At 34.2% G+C, this 22,557-nt stretch overlaps 2 protein-coding genes across 3 annotated transcripts; both read right to left on the bottom strand.

Moving 5' to 3' along the window:
• Positions 1-4,527: 4,527 nt before the first annotated feature.
• Positions 4,528-8,854, bottom strand: LOC122303785 (uncharacterized membrane protein YuiD-like). The gene is made up of 5 exons (XM_043115738.1): positions 8,353-8,854; positions 7,654-7,810; positions 7,133-7,183; positions 6,906-6,998; positions 4,528-4,772 (listed from the first exon to the last, which is right to left on the bottom strand). The coding sequence occupies exons 1-5, from the start codon at positions 8,523-8,525 to the stop codon at positions 4,713-4,715; spliced, it is 534 nt and encodes a 177-aa protein (XP_042971672.1). The 5' UTR covers positions 8,526-8,854; the 3' UTR covers positions 4,528-4,712.
• A 475-nt stretch (positions 8,855-9,329) lies between these two features.
• Positions 9,330-21,531, bottom strand: LOC122303784 (CSC1-like protein At3g21620). 2 transcript variants are annotated; one of them, XM_043115735.1, is made up of 12 exons: positions 20,984-21,531; positions 18,792-19,137; positions 18,372-18,518; positions 17,540-17,675; positions 15,799-15,900; positions 15,093-15,212; positions 14,877-14,957; positions 14,021-14,361; positions 12,911-13,156; positions 11,305-11,629; positions 10,287-10,520; positions 9,330-10,047 (listed from the first exon to the last, which is right to left on the bottom strand). In XM_043115735.1, exons 2-12 carry the CDS (start codon positions 19,103-19,105, stop codon positions 9,784-9,786), a joined length of 2,310 nt encoding a protein of 769 aa, XP_042971669.1. In that variant the 5' UTR covers positions 19,106-19,137; positions 20,984-21,531; the 3' UTR covers positions 9,330-9,783. The 2 variants fall into 2 exon arrangements, with proteins under 2 accessions (XP_042971669.1, XP_042971670.1); XM_043115736.1 differs by lacking the exon at positions 20,984-21,531 and adding an exon at positions 19,246-20,439.
• Between the last annotated feature and the right edge of the window lie 1,026 nt (positions 21,532-22,557).

The following is a 22,557-nucleotide window of genomic DNA, read 5'->3' as shown; positions in this document are numbered from 1 at the left end:
AAATATTGTTCTAATCAGTTGCAATACCCATCATTTATTGTCACTGTTGGTAAGAAGAAAGAAATAAATTAATAGGAGAGTTATAAAACCTGGGATCCTTTTCGCCAATTCTTCTCTAGTATAGTCGGTGACATCTTGGAATTGTAACGATTATCTTTGACATCAAGAAAGCTATAACAGTCACACGGTACATAAAACTCAGATTCATTCTTTGTTCCATATTTGCAAGAAACATCTGAGTGCCAGACGAGTATAAGCAATATGTCTATTAGGAACAAATTTCATTCTAGTTCTGCTGAAGATAAATTCCTTTTTACTACTTGTCCACAAGACTTTTTGGAGAAGACATCACGATGTTGTAGATGTAACTGAAATTGTACAAAGGGACACAACTGCATCACAAACAATTAATAAAAATAAAAATTTAGAAGAAGGTAATATTGCATCATCTAAATCTAATTAGTCAAAAAAGAAAAGTGATATTGCTAATCAGTCATTTCACAAGAGAAAGTAAATAAAAAAAAAAAATCAACAGAATAGATTAGAAACTATGCGAATAGCTTAGATCTTAGCACAAAATAGAAGCATTAACAACGTAGCACCCAACTTGATAAGTTCAAAAACTAGATTCAACCTATTGGAGAGAAGGACAAATCTCTAATTGTATGCATTATCAAGAGTTTTTTCAAGCAATAACCTTTCTGCCTCTATCATACTTGATTCTTCCCACATTACCTGCCATATGAATATCCAAATAAATTTTAGTATGAGAACTTTGGAACAAAATCATTCCATGACTCGATCCGTTTGGATCTCAAGAAATTTCATTCAACTGGGACACTAATGCAAAATTAATTTGTCAAATAAAACACGAGACATAACCATTGTTTTTTAATATTTTCTTCCATTCTTCTTGGCAATCAAACTGTGGTTAAGCGAGAATTAAAACAAAACACGAACAAGTTCTGGTTGTTCATCAACGTAAAAGAATTCCGAACTTGTAGTACCTTAATGCTATTGTTCAACTGTTAGCCATAAAAGAATGCTGAACTTGTAGTCGTCTCTTTAAACACAAAACCTCGCTCTGAATGAATATAGATGGAGAAATTTGCAACATCACCATTCTGTAAAAGAGTTCATGATATCCAAATCAAAACAAACATATCAAAACCTCTCAGAGCATATATTTTTTTTGGAACTCTGCTCTTACATTTTATATACAACATACTGTCGAATTTTTCGACATTGATTTTATATGCTTTTAGCATTGTTCTGATCACAACACACTACGGTGTTTCTAGAGATCCATATTGTGATTTACGCTTTTTAGCTTTTTCTTTTACTGTTATAAATTATAATTTTTATCACAACCATATAATTTTTATCACAACATACTGTCGAATTTTTCGACATTGATTTTATATGCTTTTAGCATTGTTCTGATCACAACACACTACGGTGTTTCTAGAGATCCATATTGTGATTTACGCTTTTTAGCTTTTTCTTTTACTGTTATAAATTATAATTTTTATCACAACCATATAATCTTGAGGTAATAGAAACCTTGAAGAAGGCACCCCAGAGAAAATCAAGAGGAAGGTCTCGGCAGACAAAGAAGAGAAAAGCAATCGTGGGAAGGCCTTCAAAGTAAACATAATGACAAGCATGTAGCGTATGAGAAATTTGAGACGTAAAGATTGGTGCTTGGAGCTTGGACCGAGAGTACTGCAACCTGTGAAAAGCTAATAGACATAGCAGGACACAGAGAAAGATAATGAGCTTTGAGCAAAACCTCAAGAGGTGGTGTATCGTGATAATGCTCTCTTCTTCAGCATGGTTCAGTCCAAAGCTTTCATATGCATTGCAAGGAGGTGTATGTACGTTTGAGAGAAAGATGAATGGAGTTTGTAACAAATCGATGACAATTTAATTTAGGGAAGGTTGGATGGTGAAATTACATCAGATGATTTTAGATAAAAATTAAAAATTAAATAAAATATTATTAGAATATTATTTTTTAATATTTTTATTATTTTGAGATTTGAAAAGGTTGAATTTTTTATTATATTTTGTGTGAAAATTTGATAAAACTGTAATAATGAGATGAGATGAGTTAAAACAAAATTTATATCCAAACCTTTTAGAGAAAGATACAAACAAACTTTATATCATACACATTCATCTAATCAATATATAATTTATTATTCTTGTCTTTTTATTTAAACACACATATTTAAGCATTAAGATAGAAAGATAAAAATAACAAATCAAATATTGATTAACTGGAGAGGGGGGTGTAAGTAGGATTAAGTAAACTAATAATTCTAAGGAAAAAGGACAAATCAGTCTCGATATTATTATATAAAAGAGACTTGTTCTATTCTCAAGTCGATATATAAAGCACAACATTTACATCATTTAAAGAGTAAAATTTGATTTGTAATATTTAAATTTAAAAAAAAAAACTTATTAGGTGTGTTCTATACATCGATTTGAAAATAATTTTTTTTCAAACAATTGTGCACGAGAACACTATTTAAAAATGAGAAATGCATCGTCCACAAAGAGATATTACAAAATTAATTGATATAATTTGATGTTATACATTATATCTAAGAAATTTATAATCAATGTACCACATCAAATTATAAATTTAATTTTATGAAATGAATTTCTGAATGTAGCATCAATGTATTTGTATACTATGTTAACATCGCGACACATGATCCAATGTGTAAATGGTAATTTATTGATTGTACAAGATGTAAATGGGATTTTTATAATGAAAAATAAGTGATCTTTTATGAGTGAAAAATGTAATTCCTCTCATTTTATCTTTAGGAATTTTAGTCAATAACTCCTCCTGTCTTGATCAGATTGAGATTTACCTCTTTTTTTTTTTTTTTTTTTGGAAGAATGGTATCCTATTAACAAGTATTTTGTCACTTCCATTATAAATTTTGTCCACCTTAATTAACAAAACACGGGCTACCACGCGAAAACTACTTTTTATTTTAAAAGGTAAATTGAACAAAAAATAAACTTATTTTAATAATTGTATCAAAAAGGAAAACTTTTTAATAATTTCAAATTATAATTTAAAATTATTATAGTTTAAAATAAAACCTCTAAAGCCATACGCCTAAATGTTAAAAAGTAAAAAAATATCACATTATGAGATGATGAGAATTAAGATGATAAATAACATTACTCTAAAAAGGAACGCAGAAAAGAAGGAACGAGAAGGAAAATATACATGTTACACTTTTAAATTATCAAATGTTTTGTACTTTGCATCCAAGTTATTAAAAATCGATATTTTATATTATTATTTAATTTTATTATCAAAATGAATATTATTGATAAATGAGAAGGGCCCAAAGGTTTTTACAAAGGAACAGAAAAGGATTTTGTTTGAATTTATTGGCACCGGGTCTTCAAGGACATCGTCCCAACTAATTAGAAGTGTATAGGCCCTCAATAATGAATTTTCTGCAAATGTATTTATGATAATAAAGGAAAAAAAATCTCCCGATGACATATAGAGATTGTTTAGATTCAAGAAGATTCAAACCAAACCTAAACAAGAGATTGTAAATTAACCTCCTTTTTCTTCCGTGTGATATCACTGCTAATCACACGAGACATTCCAATACACGTCAACAACCATAGCTATCTATGCATCGTGAGATCCTATTTAAGTATAATGTAAATGGATAGAAAAAAATAAAAGTTGCTTGGATATAAATTGTGATTTGTATTTGGGCATTTAAAAGTAACTGATTATTATTTTTTATTTTTAACAAAAAAAGTTGCTTGAAAAAACTTGGTGTGTGTGAAAGTTGTCTTTTTGAGTTTTTGTGAAAATTGTTTACAATTTTGAAGAGCAAAGTTGTAAACTTATTGAGTTGGTTTTGAGTTTTCTTTTCATGGGAGCCTAAGCAAATGAAAAAAGACAATTTTTAAGAAATATAAACTTTCTTTGGGATTTAAAAGATTTTTGGGCTGAAGTTGACTCTCGGAAGGAAAATGCTAGGTTTGTCCCATGGTTTTGCCCCCTAGGTTTGACCGATCATGTATTTTAATTTTTTCTTAATAGTTAAGAAAGAGACTACTAGTGAATTTGAGTATTTCTTTTTTCTTTTTTTAAATGTTTGAAAGAAAAAGAAAAAAAATACAAATGCACTAGAGACATATTTAGCAGTACATACTTAGAAGCAGTAACATTGACCTTCTTCAAAACTTACAAGAAAAATTTTATTTATCATCTTCACACCAGACATCACATAATTTTTTTTTCTCTTACTAAATATTTGGTGTATAGATGATGAGTAGAATAAATCAATTAATTTAGGACGTAAAGTGGGATTGGTCTAATTGAAGATCTCATGCTAATAGAGTCAGATCACCTAGGGTTTCTATGCGAGCATAACTCACTTCACTCAAAGACAGCAGACATAATTTGAAAATTTCTTTACCCCCTTCGCTCAGGCTAAAATTATCAAGAGAATCACAGAAGACATGATATACTGCTGCTGCACTACCATTTCATTGTGCTGAACGAGATTTTGAATGAGGAATTAAAGAGGAACTCCATGGTTGAGTAGGAGCTCACGAATGATAATTCCACCATAAGAGTATACACTACATCACAGATACACAGTTTAAATGTATCCAATTTATGGAAGAAGAATTAAAGGCCATTTGATATCCTAATTGGAGTTTCTCATCGAATATGCTACTAGGCATCCCAACACAGCACCAGCAACCACCTGTACCAGACCAAATAAAAGGATTGTTCACCATTAGCAAGTACCAAGAGTTCAATATTTATCAGAAAAGATAACTAACTCTAGGAATATTATGCCATACACTCAATGTTTTGAATACCGTACCGGATGTCGTACCGGTCAAGACACTGGAACGAAATCTTTCGGTACAGGTACTGTTTCGTGTACCGTTTTGGGATAGTCAATATATAAATAAATTATATTTCAAAATAATAGTCTATATATGAATAAGTTATACATGAATACATATATATATAAATTATAAATAATCTGATCTGAATTGTGGGGCAAAAAATGAAATTACAGTTTGAAAAAATGAAAAAAGAAAAGGATATGAAAAAAGTACAATACTTGTACCGGACCAGTGGCCGGTACGGTACGGTATTAAAAACAGTGCATACACTTCCTATCGTTTGACACCTTTAGTTTCAGGGAACTGGAGGTGGGGGATTCCCCTTGGTGGGCCACAAGGAGAGAGGATAGATCCCACATGGTGGACCTGGATCATGAGAATTGGGGCAGATCCCCCAACCTTGCATGGAGGGGGGGATCTCCCCCACCCCCAAGTGCCCACCTCACAGGGCTAGAAATCTCACCCCTCACAACCCACTTCATGCAGGAGATCTCAGACCCCAACCCTCCGCACAGCCACCCATTAGCGGGTTGGGCTGAACGAAGGGCTACCTGCCATCCACTGACTACCGTGAGCACTGGTTGGGGAGCCACCTTTTTTGCCTTATTGTTCTTTGTATTGGACAGTATAAACGTACATTTTATCTTTTTGGTTAAAAAATATCAAAGGCATTTTCAAATTTCAAGCTCCAAAATTGAGATCTCAATTGCTCACGGTCTCAAAAATCCAAAAGTGCAAACCAAAAGGTTTCTTTCCTTCCTCATAACAAAATAATCATCCAACTTTGGCAATAGCACCATTTCATGTACACGCAAGCAATCTTGTAAGGTAATCTTGTGTGAATCAAATACGAGGGTCAAGCAATATATGAAAAGTGATATTACATCCTTTTCCCTTGTACCCTGTAAACTCTTCCCGACAATAATTTCAATTTTTCTCCCTCTTACTTTACAAGAATAGGGAATGTGCATTGATCACTTTTGCAAGACTCAATTTTTGTGTTTTTCCTCCAAATTGAAATGTTGCGACCTAAGAAAGTTCCAAACCACATCTGGATCCATACTCCAAAAGGATTAGACAATGCTACAATTGAAGTTCCTTGGAATCATTATAATGAACTACTCTCTCCAAGCAATGTAGATCCTATTCACCACCTATTTATACACAATCCGGGACAATACAATCTCCACCACTTAAATCACCAATGTCCTTATTAGATCATTCCATTATAGGTGGCACAGGTCAAGTCCCACACTTCTAATTGGATTTGCAATTTATAGCATTTGTAACAATTCAAGGAAGGCCCAAGCCATATCTGGCCCATACTTCAAAAGGACCAATCAATGTTACAATTCAAGCCTCTTAGAATCATTATAAATTGAACTTCTCCCTCCAAGCAATGTGGGATCCCATTTACTACCTTCTTATAAACAATCCATGGTATTACAGGAAATACTAGTTGCTTCTTGGGATTGTATAGTATGGTGTGTAGAAGAACAATGCCATCTTGAAATTGTATTATTACTGCATTGTTAAAGCATTGAAAGTCCTATTTGCTTATTATTTCAAGTTTTCATCCAGCATTGCAAGCCACATATGTAAAGTGTCTGTGCGTCCAAGCATGTGTTGTTATTTTTGTTGTTTCTTTGTCATATCTTTACCAAACCCATTCTACTGTCTATAGCGTGCACTGGTGCAACCATATGTGCCTCAAGAGTGATTGAATTCCAACAGAGAGAGTCGCATGTAATCATGGTCAAGTTAATTTCATCATGGAACCAGTGATTTAAATTATATCATTAAACCCCTGAATTATAGACCAGGGAAATACCACTAGTTGAAATGTAGGGCAGTAAGATTATTATTATTATTTTTTTATAGGTAATCAAGAAATTATATTCATAGAAATAGGAAAAACCCAGGTACACAGGAAGTATACACGAGAAACACCTAGCTAGAGGTGCAGTAAGATTATAACTGACCTGAAGTGGAGTGTGCCCAAGGGAATGATGTAGTGGTCTTATGTTGGATAAAGGATGCTCTGGAGGAAGCTCACACACAATTTGATTCAGCAACTACAATGAGAACCACATAACAATCAAAGAAATCAATAAACGAAAGAAATTTTGATCATGCAGGAGTGTCCTGCAGCAAAGCTAAAAGCAAGCAACAAAATAGAAGCAAATTGAGGGTCATATCAAGAACTTACTTCAGCCTGACGACCAGCATGAAGCCTTACCCCTGAGGCATCATACATCACCTGCAAGTATGTTATAGCAATCAATCACCCCCCTTGAACGAATAATGCACAGTAACCTTTCACATAGTAAATAATTCCCAAAGAGATAGTAATTATACAAAGTTGACAACATTTCATGACATCATGAACCAAATACTTGAAGACGTTGGTGAATTGCTATTTCAGGGAAGATTGACCTTATGGACTGTTTATATGCTATCAGGACAGCGCTATTTAACCAAACAATTGACAGCCTTTTGCAGGCATTTCAACTACTAAGGAAATCCAGACCCCTTATACCCTACACTCATGATTCAATAAGAGCCTATTTGTCAAGCTTATACCAACAGTAGCCAAATTCATAATAAGTGAGCACTTGGGTTATCTTAGTGGCAAAAAAATTAGAAAAATAATGTGAACAATCAGGCCATAAGAGGACAAGTTCAGAAGGGAGGAAATATTTACGAAGAAAATGGTTGGGAAGCACATACAACACATGCCAAGACCACTGCAATGGCAAAAGCCGGTCCTCCTGTTCCTTCTTGGAGACCTATAGAAGCCGCTAGAGCCGTCACAGTTGCAGAATGGGATGAAGGCATTCCACCAGAATTAAGCATCCTCTTAGAATCCCATCTCTTTTCTTTATACCTGAGCAACTAGGACAAATAATTGAGCTATTACTTCAAAAAAAAAAAAAAAAAAAAATGAGGGGGAGGGGGGGCTGTTATTATGCAATGGAAGAGTATGATTATACGATTTCGGTATCTCACACATGGCAAACAATAAGGCCAGTAATTGCTTTCAAAACCCACAAAATATATACAATAAAAGCAAATTCACACTAAATTTGCATATATTTCCTCTCAATATTCAAATTTTCCAAAAACAAATTTTACAAAAATGAACCTCCCAAATAAAAAGAAGAAGAAAATTATAGTCTTTCAATTAATGATGGAATCAATCAATAACATGTTTCTAATCAAAACTGAACAAGAGATACGATTGATCAACAAATCTCTCTTCTTTAGAGACTATGATGAAACTATTACATTGCTGATTATTACAAAAAATAAAACTCTGGAATTTCAAAATCCACCGAGTGATAAAGAAATTAGCAAGTGAATTAAAAGAGAAGAATAAAAAATAAATAAAGCTCGGTGAAATTGAGAGAGACAGAGAGTTGTAAGGACCAGGTGGTAAAGAGCTTGAGGAACTGGGCAAGACCGCCGGCGAGAATGGCCGAGAGGAGGGGGAGGTTCGAAGGGAGCAAGGAGGTTAGTGATACTGTTGTCGTCGTCGACAAAGAAAACGCCGCCGTTCTTCTGCCCGAGGTCGCGTCCGCCACGGTGATCACCTCCTCCATTTACGAATTGCAATCTCTCTCTAAACTTGAGCGGTTTGACTTGGGAGGTTTCGTCTTAATTGCGCCAGGAGAAAGGGTGGGGGGTCCTGGGTTGAGTTGGAACGACGCTGTCTCTGTGTCAGTGATATTCTGAACCCAGATTCTGTGCACAATCCGCGCAGAGAGGGAAAGGCGGACGGAAAGGTATGTTTTTCGAGCAAGAAAATAATAAAATGACTTCCCCCATTTTATATGAAAGTCTTCGAATCTATACAAATGCAAGCCTCCTGAGTCTAGCCCTGATAGCGCAAAAGTTCGTTCATATTGGCATCATCCAACAACGAATCCTCTGCGTATGCAATAATTTATTTTTAAAAATAATTGGTCGACCCGTAAATCTTTAACGAAAAGACATTCACACTTACGTGACTTTAATATGATTACCAATACCTAACTTTTACAACTGATTTGGATTCATAATTTTAGATAAAAAATAAAAATGATAAAAGTTGAATAGAACATTATTTTTTAATATTATTATTATTTTAAATTGAGATTTTAAAAATTTAAATTGTTTATTATATCATATAGAAATTTAAAAAAATTATAATGATAAAATAAGATAAACATTTTATAAATTCAAATAGTTAGAAAAAAAAATCTCAAGTTTTATTAAATTTGACCTCGAGTGAGAAAGATAGACACGTAAAATAAACTTCACAATATTTATTGTTGCTCCTAAGATTTTTAGGACAGCTAAGTGGTCAATAAATATTGTAAGGCTACTTTTTTATATCTATCCTTTTTACAGTCGAAACCTTCATGTCGGATTTTGTGAATTCAAATGGTTAGAAAAGAAGATGTCAAGTTTTATTGAATTTGACCTCAAGTGAGAGAGATAGACACGTAAAATAAACTTTACAATATTTATTGTTGCCCTAGGATTTTTAGGACAGCTAAGTGTTCAATAAAATATTGTAGGGCTACTTTTCTATATCTATCTTCTTCTTTTTTAATGAAACCTTCAAGTTCGGCTGATAACTTAATTAAAGCCTAACTTCGTTGATGCCAAGCCACAGTTACTAATGTCCTTTTAACCAAGACCTAAAGGCCAAAATAGAAAGCACTTTAGAAAACCGTACCTAAACTAAGTAATGTGTATCAATTTTTTTTTCTTTTTTCTTTTTTCTTTATTTTGCTTTACTAGAGAATGAACTACAACTGCCTTCTGTTGATCTTATGTGCCAAAATATAAAGTGGAGGAGAGTCCCAAGTTGCACTATAAAAGTTGAGCATGCTCCTGAACAGCTTCAGGCAGGGATGATACTGAACCGCTATGCTTGCTGGGCAGTGGTGTATTCCTTCGCGACTGACGCTTTGTTGGGACGAGGTCGGGTTCCTGATCCCCATCTCCCGAAGCAACATCACTCTCACTATCATCTCCTTCCTTGAAAACTGGGTGCATGTAGGAATTTTGTAGAAAGCCTTTCATGTTTAGGTTTGGCTCCCTTGCACGTTCCAAGGTATCTTTCATCATTGCTTCCTAAAAAAGTACATCAAAATGAAAATGGTAACTCTCAGATAAATGAAACCAGATAAGAATAGGAGAGCATCTGTCAAAACTCCATTCAAATTATGATCAAACATTAGTCAGCTAAAATGTCTTCACCATATAAACCGGGGAAGAAAAATGCGGTAGTAGATTTGAAATGCCAAAAGGCCCAACTACTAAGTGTTTTATTCATGCAGACACTCCAACCAGTAGAAGAAACATCCACAAACCTGCAATGGATATCTAACAAAAGCAGGTTCATAACGGCCTTTGCAAAATATATGAAACCATATGGTCAACACTGGGAGCACGATAAGCAATGGAGTTGACTGAGCAGCTCCTTTAGTACTTAGTAATCCCATTAGTAGCAACTGGGAAACAACTAGAGCAACTATTATGCGCCCATGGACATCAGGCCAGAATGCGGCAGCACTCTCGTACTCCTGATTGTAGACATTTATAATCTGCAGATTTATACAAGAGTCATTAGAGCAACTTTCCTAGTCAAAACTTGCAACATAAGAACTTTTAGTAGAAATTTTTTATTCCAGCATCAATAGAAAGTAAAAACAGTTAGAAAAGCATACACTTGGCTCAGTGCAGCTAAATACACAAAGAAGTTTCATCACAAATACACCATCTTGATTCTACCAATACATTCAAATCAATAATGATACCACCAGCCCCTTCAAACAAAATAACAAGTAAACTTGAATCACAAAAATCCTGAAGTAACAAAGAAGTAATAATCCTGATATCTATATTTTCCCATTCATAACAGATTACTTGAGGCCAGAAATAATAATATGAAGAAAAATATTTTGCTACACTAGGGGACGAATCACAGCATTTATGAAAAAACTACTCTTTTATTTTTTATCGGTAAAAATTTTTATTGGTTAAAAGGAGGCAAATGCCCAAGTATATGGGACATATACAAGAGCAATGCCTAGGCGTGCTAATTTAGAGATACATGAAAAAACTATTCTTAGAAACAGACATTTCACAAAATTCAACTATCAATTTCCTTAAAAACATCTGATATAACATTATGGAAATTTCGAAGAAAGACCTCTCAAAGTTTTTGAAAGGGAAACCACTGAACTTGAAACCAGTACATCATATGAAAATTGAATGCTAAAGGTAATTCTTCCTTGCTCATCAGATAACAGGTACGCAAAATGTATCCATTGCCTCTTCCCTATCACTGTCCTTACATTACAAACATATGAGATGAGCTACATTTACCTGATGCCGGTATACAACATATGCCAGGCCAAAGAATACTATGATGAAAGGGAGCAAAATGGGAGTCACCACGGCATAAACAAGGCCAAGCAAGAAATAAAGTTGTATTTGAGGTTCTCCTGTATTGAAACCAAGGGTTCCAGGATCCATTGCCTCTTCCCTATCCTTTTCAGTCTTGACCAGTAAAAAATTTTTCAAGTGATAAATTATCAATGGCTTTAACCTTAGAATTTCTCCAGCAACACCAGCCCACCCATCAACCATTATATAAGTTATGAAGAAGGTTGCCTTCATCGGAATGGAAGCACCAATTGTCTTTGGGATACTGCACAATTAGACAAGGAATGTTATATTACAAATTCTCAAATCAAGGAAGCACAGAACATAAGATAAAAAGCATATAAAGCACATACACAAGACACAAGTATGGCCATGGCTCAAGAATTAGATTTTGGCATGACTTAAAAATTGGAGACAGAGTCCTTAAGGACGCTTTCCAAGAGATGTATAACATTGTACATGAGCAAGAGGCTTTAATGGCTAATTTGGAATTATCCATGGCTCCCTCAGTGGGATGTCCATTTTTCCAGAGCAGCTCAAGACCAGGGAGGTTGATGCCTTCACAGAATTTTTTAATCTCCACTACATAATATTGATAAAATCATCTGGACCCATTTCCAAGAAAAGAAAGTTCACCGTTTGTTCCATCAGATCCTTAGACCAAAAGACGGTAATTCTTTGTCTTGGAGGAGCATCTAACAGACTAAGACACCTTGAAAAGTAACTTCCTTTACTTGGAAATCCTCTTTAGGGAAGAAACTCGCAATGGATAGATAACCTCAAGGAAATATCATATCATTGTAGTTGATTGGCGCTGAATGCGCAGAAAGAGCAGGGTTGGTTAAGCCTAGAAGGTTAGTTGAGTAGGGTTGGCTTGGGTTATACCCAGAAGGTTTGTAGATTTCTTTGTAAGCTGAAGAGGGTTGTATGGCAACGCACAAATCGCAGCTGTAAGGAAGATGGAAGGAATGATAAGTTCAATAAACTTCTCGATTACTTATCAAACATAAGAAGATTAGCTAGAAAACTTCAACAAAAGAGAAACTGAGGAAACAATTGAAGGACAATGCTGGTGGAGAAATCCTTTTATGGCTGCACATGATAGCCATGCCTGCCAACTATGTATGCATGGCATAAGTCATGGATAATAATGATACTTATCACAATATCTATAAACACAAATATGAGGGAGCTTTTCAGATCCAGGGGTCGGGGAAAATAAGAAAGATTGGTCAGGGGTTTGAAGAAATCAAGTTGTGTGAAAATTTTGCACGATGGAAATATACAATGTGCATAACAGACTCCAAATGATCTACAACGAACAAAATTGTATCATGTGAACTCATCTGAGCATTGCAACAGTAAAGCTATATGAAGCTGGTAGGATCAAAAGCCATTTATTCAGATAATTTCAATAACGAGCAACAGTTGCCAAGCTCATCATATTGGTAAAAGCAATTATCCACAGCTTAAGATATTTGGAAATGGTAATCAGGACCCAAACAAATACCGATTGAAAATATCAAGTGTATAATTTAGGACATACTCAGTTGCTGACTGGTGGATGAAATTATCTAGTTGTTGGAATGCAGTTCCAGTAATTATGCTCCCAAGAAAGACATTAATAAATTGGAAAATATAGTATCTAGTTGCAGAGATCCTCTCTAGAGCAGAAATGCTAATAAATCCTTCAAATTTTGACATTAGCATCAATATTGCCGGTAGAAAAATGAGAAAAATCTTCAAAGCAATTCCTGGAAGGAAACCTTGGATAAATGACTTTATGAATTTTCTGCAAAAAGCAGAGGATGTTAGTACATATTGTACCACAAGAAAATGACAAGTAGAATAGCTACGCGAGAATAAGGCAGAACAATCATGAACGAACACTATTCTAGTTTTCATAGCTACAACTAATTAGTTTAGAGACCTTCAATGAATATCATGGAATTTATTTTACCATCAAAGTACAGCTAGTAAGTGGAAATACCTACAAATTCGTTTATTATATAGTACAAATGTTCTTCGACAAGAATAACAACGTTTGAGATAGTGAAAACTTCGTGGTTTGGATTTAGAGATGAGATGAGATAGTTTTAGATAAAAGATGAAAGTTGAATAAAATATTGTTAGAATATTATTTTTTAATATTATTATTGTTTTGGAATTTGAAAAAGTTAAATTGGAATTTGAAAAGGTTGAATTGTTTATTATATTTTGTGTGGAAATTTGGAAAAGTTGTAATCATGAGATGAAACGAAACGCTTTCCGAATCCGAATGAGGTTAATTTATCACCCTTAAATTACACAGACTAATAACAAACAATTATCAAGCAGGAATAAAATCCTCCATACCACATTTACTTGCATATGGTAAGGCAAACCACAAATGTACCACATCTATGAGAATTGTAAACCGAGGGCTTCTTATTACAAGTCAACTGAACTGCTGCCTCATTCCTCACCCTTCGTACTTTCTTTTTTCTGGCAATTCCTTCTCTTATATACTTTCATGATATGCTAAATGTCAAAGATGCAAGCAATTAAAGAAGACAGATAGCTTGGCACCACTCCTAAAATCACCTTCCATATGTTTCAACTTTCTCCATGTAAACCAAAATAATAATCCAAAGAATAAGAAGATGAAGACACTCACATTTCAATTATGGGCTTTAGGAAAGGGACTGCTTTCTCAATACCCTCAATGTTTGCAAGTGACTGTACAAATGCAATAGGGATCATGAAAAAGAAGGTAAGGAAGAAGAAAGCAACCGCAACAATAAGCTTCCTAATTGTGAGTGAAACATAAGGAATCGCCAAGTTATCCCAATATACATCACGTGGCTCTGGAGCCCACTCAGTTAACCATATAGTTGGATTCCTTGATTGTTGAGTTTGTGCACAAACAGCAGCACCCCAACGAGTTTTGAAAGAAACAAATGCTGCTGGCATGACTGATTTAGGACTGCTGATAATATTCTCCCTCTCTGAGGCTATCTGATAATTATTTATTAAAAAGGAACACAGTATTAAAAATTTGCTTTCAAATCAATGCACAGCTCAAATGCAATCATGTCAGTGAGCTGGTAAAAGGAACACCTATGAACAGAGTTTTTTCCCCAACCACGGTTTTAGAGTGCTAAAATCACATTACAAGATCAAGACTAATCAGCTGAGTTGTCCATAAGCTTTTCTTAAAAATGGGTGATGCATCAATAAAACTAGAGTGGTGGGCCCACTACATATCATTTTGGGACATTGACTTGTTGCTCCAATTTAAAATGGAAACAGTTACAAGGAGTAAATTAGGTAGAAGAATTAAGGTGGCAAATAACACGAATATTTCAATCATAATTTCAAGAAATCCATGTGAAAAATGGGTATAAACGCTAGATTACCCTAACTTGAAGTGATGAATAATGCTTGTATCGCAGCACAGACATAGGGACATGATATATGCTTTCTATGATGTCAAATAAGAAAAATCAAGATATTCACTGAATGCTGCTTACCTCTTCCGAGAGATTTTCAATCTTAGATGTATAAAAATCAATTGCATCCACCCTTTCACCACAAAGACCTAGAAAGCCAGTCTGTGCATAGCACATTATTTACAAAAGAAAAATGAGAATAATATGATGCCAATTGTTCAGTATTTGATTATGAAAAACACTAGTCCAGAATATCTGAGTTAGGAAGAACAAACCAAAACTGGAGGAGTACGATACCTTTGAAGATGGCCTCATAGATTGATTTCTTGAATATTTAAGTTGATAGTAGTCAAGCCAGTTCTGCAGTTTTTCCTTCTCCTTGACAAGATTAGAAAGTCTGTTTGCATTGTAAACTACCTGCAGGTGGATACCTTGGTAAGAAACTCAATCAAGAAAAATAATACTTCAAATAGCAATTGGTTGTAAGCTTGTGCACTTCAAGTTTTGAAAACATAGATAAGCATATGTAACCTACAACCATCCCAAGGTCATTCTAATCATTCTTCCAAACATAGACAATCCCAATACCATTCACCATTATCAATACTAAATCAAGCCAAATTTTCTTATTTAGGAGTATAATGTGGAATGGTGTTCATCAAACTAAAGTAATGACTATAACATACCAAAAATCACACTGATTGCAGCCCATACCTCTATTCTTTAACTGGATATGCAAACCAAGTTGGTAAAAAAGGGAATCATGAACATGTGCAGCAAACAATATTAATCCTCTAATATATGAACAAAGACTACCACCACTTCAAACTATGACCATATATAAGAATGAATGAATGTATGTATCTACATATGTGTCTCAATGCGGGCGTATGCATCTATGTAGATATGCATACATCTGTGTGTTTGCGTACACATATTTATGTATTCTATGCATGCCTTTTTCACTTAGTTATCTGTTTGTATGGAGAAGTATAGAATCAACCTGATAGGTGAGATAGTGGTCAGGGTGGTTGACCAGAAAAAAGTGTTCCACAAGCTCATCAACTGATTCATCAGGATCTGGTGGCACATTTCTTACCATTACCTGAGTTACCAAAGAAATCAAGACTTAAGTAATATGAAGAAAAATAGTCTCAAGGTTTAGGAGCATTTCATCAAAAATGGTGCCAATAATTACTAGTATAGATGTATCTTACATGTGTTGTACCTTGTTACTCTTCACCCTATTCAAATGGATGCATAGACATACAATTTTTTGTATCTTAGTAATTAAAAATTCAGTGGGAGGGGGGAAAATAGATTGAAAATATGCCGTACACCACCTGTGATTTGGGACTCTTGGGTTTTTGTTTTCACTTTTAATTTTAAATGACTTAACTGACTTTTTAACAAAAAATATAAAAGAATTCCAAGTGCTTTTTTTTTTTTTTTCAATAAAAAGCCATAAGAGATCCTTTAAAACCAAGAGTAAAACTTTTTTAAGACCCCAGTTTTAAAAAAAGTTAGGATTTGAGACACTATTTTTTTTACTTTTGATTTTAAAGGACCTATGGTGATTTATTAAAATATTCAAAATCACTTTATATCCTCTAACCTAGAAAAAAAGAGTGGCTGCTCATGGTGGGTGGCAGATCCTCACTGCATGGGATGGGGTGTGGAGGGGGGAACTCCCCACACTGGCTGGCCGCATGGAGGGGGGATCCCTTCTGCTACCCTACAGTCACTGTTGTTTTTTTTTTTTTTTTTTGAAGGTCTAAAACTAGTTTTGATTGCTTTTTTTCATATAAAATACCACAAGAGGTCTTTTAGAATCAAAAGTATAATACTGGGGTTTCAAAACCTCACTTTCATAAAACCAGAATCTTGAATTTTCCTTCAAATTTTCATAAAACCATAGGGGCTGGGACAAATTTTCCTTAAAAGTTAATACCTAATAATTTCACCTCATGCAAAACCCATATTGGATAGTCAATTTGTTCAAATGATACCCCAATTTGAAATCACTGTAGCAAGGTGCCCTACCATCCAATTCAATCATACGATTGAAAATACAACATGTGACTAACAAGTGCCATCTGTCCTCACCAACCTCCTGGAGCTCATTTTCAGACTTATAAACTGCCCTTCTTCAACCAACGCACAAATTAAACCCTTGAATCTTATCCACCTTACCAACACCCAGGGATTGCATGGTTGAATCCTCACCATTACTCTACCTTTATCCTCAACATTCTTGCTTGAGTTTCGATTAACTTAAAAGAACAATGTCTTATTCCTCACCAACAATTTCACATCCTTGAGTCAGAAAGCTGCAGTTCCATGGAAAGTGAACTAGACGTTGACTGACTGGGCCAACTCAACAAGTCAAAACCCGAGAAGAATACAAAGTCAAAATAAAAGGATCGACACAAACATATGGAAAAGTAAGGATCAATGCAAACGTAACCTAAGCAAAATCCAACATCCGACACCTCCTTATGGTTCTATTCATCATTTACCTTCCTCAATGCAGTTCAAACTAATTAAGTTCTGGGCATATAAGATCGCATATTTGCCTACAACAACATAAATGAATCACTTCAGACAAACATTTTTCTAGGCTGTTTGAATGCATGATCAACGCCTTAAACCTTCAGATGTCATGACTTAATGATTGTGCTACAAAGACGTGACCTGGAAGTCAATATAATATTAATTTGATTATACACTAAGTTAGAACTTACTGTAAACTGATCAGGTCGCCGGTGTTCTGATGCAAGAAAATGTAATCTCATTGATGCAACTATCTCATACTCCTTTTTTAAAACATAGCATGTCCAGAAGGTAAAAACATAAGCCATTACCAAATGGGTCCAAAATCTGCAAGAGATATTTTTTATACAATTAATTGAAAAAACTAATGGGAATGCTAAGCACAGTAGGACAAATATATGTACGAAACTAAATATACGGTGATGTGCTGTTGTTCACTCCATAGCCCGGTACACTAGTTGCTCTTGAAACCATAAAAACAAAGAGTTGTAGACTACAACTAACACATTTTATTATTACAACAGACAACAGAAGCGGTCATTAGAATGAGAAAAGTAATTGAAGGCCAACCTAATGCTCACAAAGATAGCGTATATAAGTATCAAACATACTAAGTCACAAAATAAACGTCCAGTTACATCATTCCACCTTGCACATGGACTTGCAGAAAAATGTAATTTTTTTTTCTTCAGTAAAAGAGATTTTATTGATGATATAAATAGCCATAGCCCAAGTACCCGGTGTTGGTAAAAATTTTGAGCTGACAACATGTCATTTACGGTATTAAGACTAACATAAGAATCTTCGCCTTTTGATTCCTTTTTTTACCAACCCCAAAAAAAAATGAAAAGGAGGCATTCATTATTAAGAAGTAGAACTGAAGTAAAAGACAGCTACAGTTAGCAAGTAAAACTTTAAAGTCAACAAAAAGTTCATAAATAACATTTGATAAGGATAGCATAGGAAAGAACGTATAAAGAATAAAATAAGACACAATAAATAGCAAAAGAAAGATCGGCATACCTATGAGATCCGATTGGAATATTTGAAATAGAAAGCTTATCTATGTCACTATAAGTTAAATTTGAGTGCTCCAAGGTGACATTAGTCCAATTGACAGGTACCATGATTGCAAAAGCCAGGAATGTAATAGGAACAAAAATTTTTAGCCTGCACTTCAATAGCAGAAATGATAGAATCAGTCCAACAGGACAAAGTAACAAATCAAAGTCCGAAGTAAGAAAAATATTCAGTTCAAATGTCACATCATCCCAATGCAAACATGTGGGAAAAAAGTAAATCCACAAAATATATTAGCACAAAGCTCTGCACATGGAAAATGTAGAATGACTACTAAAAACTCCTTGGGCTGACAGTAGACTATAAAAAGACAGTTAACATTCAACCTTGCAAGCTACAGAAAAATAGCATCTAAAAGCGTACCCTACTAAGTAGATCCTCAAGTAAACAGTAGAATCCAACCCTGCATGATCAATTAGCTCAGGTTCTGGCATTTGCATTGCATCAGGCATCCAGTTCAAAAACCTGATGTATGACCTGAAGTCCAAATTAACGAACCTGCCTACAAATGCACCACTGTTGAGTGGACTGCTTCTTAAACCCTTCAGATACCATTTTGGAAAGTAGACTCTATCATTGATGGGTTGAAGCCGAAGTATGGCAAATGCCACAAAGAAAGCAAATGCAGTGAGGATATTGATCGCCGCTGCAACTTCTATATCCTTAAGTGTAGCCATATGAGCGCCTCAAAGAAAGCAATGATGATTTCCTGAAAAAAGAAAAGAAAAAGAAGAATAGAATAACTAGGTACGCCTGAAGAATAATTACAGGCACCACTTTGGACATGACCTGTTTTTAGTAAAAGAGATTCGCCCACCTTAATAAGATCAGGTATTGATTGCAGGCTGCAGCCCCAAAGTATGGTTTGAACAAAAACTAATGTTTACTTTCAGAGCTTTGATAGTTTCGCCCAAAAAAATAAAATAAATGATAATTTCCTAAAATACCAGCCGTTAATGATAGTATTTTGCACCTGAACTGGTCGCTTGAGATATCCTCTCTTTCGCCTAAGAAAGATTGATTGACTTAAAAATGTGGAGCATGAAATGCAATTTGTTTTGTTAGGTGATCAAGAAGTTTTATTTATAGAAGTAGGCAAAGACCAAATACACAGGGAGTATACATGAGAATAACCTAATTAGAGTTTACAAGGAGCATGAAATGCAATTATATTAATTTTGTTTTTGGAGGGCAGTATCCAGACCAATATTATCAATTAGAATAATTTATAATTTAGAATGTACTTTGAATTTGGAGTCAAACGATGTTGGTGATGTATTAATGGGTGACAGTTTGATGATACAAGAAGGAAGCGAGTATAAGCAACAGGAAGAATTGATCAGATACCAATAAGTGAGGGTTAGAAGAGAATAACAAGGTAATATACACCTGAAGAATAATCACAGGGCACCACTTTGGACACTAAATAAGACTGGAGCTCATGAAGAAGTACTAAATAAAATTAGGAATAGAATGCAGCCCAAAAGCATGGTTTGAACAAAAGCTAGTCTTCACTTCCGGGGCCTGGAAGGAGATATCCCCTTTATCAAACATGGGTATGCAGAACAACTTAAAGGAATTAAATAATAGATAAAGAAAAGGAGAAGACAGCACGATAAAACTAGGTTTGTTCCATAACCTGTCAAGTCCTTGACGCAAAAACGTGTGCGTGTGTGTATTCAAAAAGCATGGAAACTAGACATAAGACTGGAACTCACACTATCTTTTTGGTTGCCAAGAAAAATGGGGAAAGAAAATAATCCTAAAATGAAATTTCAACTGGAATAAAACACATAAATTTCAGCAGTCAACACTTGCTCCACCTTTCAGCAACCAAATTCAGCATAGATAAAGTTCAATTCTTGAAAAGTTGATTAATCAATATCAATAAAGACAGAAGGTACTTTATTTTCCAGAGTTGGGGCAATACTCACACATACATATATATAAATATTTAAAAGAAATTTATGTTTTATTGTCTTGTAGTTACCCTCGTTTTCAGCGCAACCAAACGACAGTGAAGTCACAAGATACATACGCAGAACCAAAGAGCCATTGCGTTAAAATTTAATTCTTGAGGCATTAGAAATAAGGGAAAAAAAAAAAAAAAACGTACAGATACAAACAGACTTAAATACAAACATATATAATAACTGTAAACACCAAAATATCATGTTCTAAGCAGCCAATCAGACAGTAAAATATATATATATATATATATTCAGGAAATGACTTACATAAAAGATAAAAATTGAATAAATAATGTTAAAATATATTTTTTAATATTATTTTTATTTTAAAATTAAAAAAAAATTAAATTATTTATTTTATTCCATCATGTGAGATAGAAATGTGTAATGATTCTTAAAAAAACAAAAAATTCAGACTGTTACCGCACTGGGATTAGTGTTCGATTTTATTTTATCGTGATAGTAAGTACTTCCGAAATTAAAAACCCTTAAAAAAGAATAACATCTTATAACTTGCGCACATTTCCTTAACAACCAAACAGGCATTGGATCAAGCAGAAAACGCAAACTTGGTCACACTCTTACCGCTCTATCCGCAGGAGCTCCGCTCAGGAAACAAGAACCGTGGAAGACCCAAACAGAGCGTACTCGGGTTCAATGGGAACAGATGCTTGAATCCTTCGGAGTTTGAGAGTTCACGGAGACCAAGTGCTTCAATCTTTAGAGCGGAGGATGAAGAGAAGCAAGAGATCAGAGACGGAGTGGACTCAGAGAGCTAGCACAACCGAAACCCAGCGTTTTCGGGATCAATGAGAGTAGAGGGGACTCGAATAAGCTGAAAAGAGCCCCGGTCCCCCACTCCCCGGAAAAAAAGAAAAAACCGCAGCGTCTATAGAGTCCGTCGAGAGAGAGAGTAAAGGCGAGCGAGTGGCGTAGTGCGGTGTGTTTCTTTCAAGAGTCGAGACAGTTAAAATGAGGAAGGCGAATCGGAACTGGGAATGAGGAGGAACCGGTGACGTTACTATACCTTCCGGCTGTCGGTTCAGGTTTCAGGTTTGGTATATTGGATTGCTTATTTTAGTTTAAAGTCATAAAGAAAGGATTAAATACGTAGTGGGGAGTCTGGACGTGGACCACTCGGGATTTAGTTGCCGGCAGGTGAAGAGGACAGTTTACAGATTGGGGCGGGGGTATCTTCAACGGCTACTATTTTTAATTTTTTATATTATTATAGCATGTGAATGCGCACAGCAAAATGTCTCGCCTGCTTTTGACTTTGGACGCTGCTACAGTCAGATATTGGTTAAAAGTTTTATTGCCGACACACAGTTTCCATATTTATTTATTTTTAAGAAATAGCTATAAAATAAATTATTTTATAGATTATTATTATAATTTACAAGCTTACTTATCCCATCTTATTTTATATTATAATTATAATTTTTATAAATTATTTTATAAAATATAATAAATAATTTAATTTTTTTAAATTTTAAAATAAAAATTATATTAAAAAAATAATATTATAATAAACTTATCTCATCTCATTTAAACTGTGTAACTAAACGCGATCTTATATTCTACATATCTCCTCATTTGTGAAGTAAATTTTATAATTTTTTATAATATAAAATAAAATAAAAAATGAAATTGCAAACAACATATTGGATAAATTTGTATATAGCTTAATTAATGTTTTTAAATTTTAAAACATTCATGTTAACATGAAGTTTTTAGTGTTTTCTCTCTCTTTTTAATTTTATTTCAGGGTTTTTAACTATGAAATTTTATTTATCTTCTTGCGTTTTTACATGTTATAAATATATTTCTTTATATTTTCTTATACATTTGTTAAAATTATTTTCTTATGCATTTTAGTTTTGCTTTTGTTAGGATTTCTAGAAATCATGTAGGTATTTTAAAAGATTTTTAGCCTTTTAAACTACGTTTATATTTTTAATTTTGTAGACATGTGGCATGTCACGCATGGTCACTACATGTCACATACACATTTTCTTTGGATTCATTAATAGAAATACGATAGAAGTATTAGATTGATAAAAATTGTCAAATAATAAACAATACAATAAAATTGAAAACTCAAGAGTGAAAAGATAAATGTATAAAAATTAGGATTTTTTTTTAAAAAAAATACTTTA

The sequence above is a fragment of the Carya illinoinensis genome, chromosome 3, assembly GCF_018687715.1.
Source record: "Carya illinoinensis cultivar Pawnee chromosome 3, C.illinoinensisPawnee_v1, whole genome shotgun sequence".
NCBI lineage: Eukaryota > Viridiplantae > Streptophyta > Magnoliopsida > Fagales > Juglandaceae > Carya > Carya illinoinensis.
This window is presented reverse-complemented; position numbering and strand designations above follow the sequence as displayed.

Coding starts and splice junctions, on each gene's coding strand:
- LOC122303785 (XM_043115738.1), bottom strand. CDS start 8,525: ATGGAGGAGGTGATCACCGTGGCGGACGCGACCTCGGGCAGAAGAACG. Junction 7,811..8,352: donor CTCAAGCTCTTTACCACCTG/GTCCTTACAACT, acceptor CTAGTTGCTCAG/GTATAAAGAAAAGAGATGGG. Junction 6,999..7,132: donor ATGCTGGTCGTCAGGCTGAA/GTAAGTTCTTGA, acceptor TTCTCATTGTAG/TTGCTGAATCAAATTGTGTG.
- LOC122303784 (XM_043115735.1), bottom strand. CDS start 19,105: ATGGCTACACTTAAGGATATAGAAGTTGCAGCGGCGATCAATATCCTC. Junction 10,521..11,304: donor ATGTTGTATACCGGCATCAG/GTAAATGTAGCT, acceptor ATAAATCTGCAG/ATTATAAATGTCTACAATCA. Junction 10,048..10,286: donor TTGTTAGATATCCATTGCAG/GTTTGTGGATGT, acceptor GTACTTTTTTAG/GAAGCAATGATGAAAGATAC.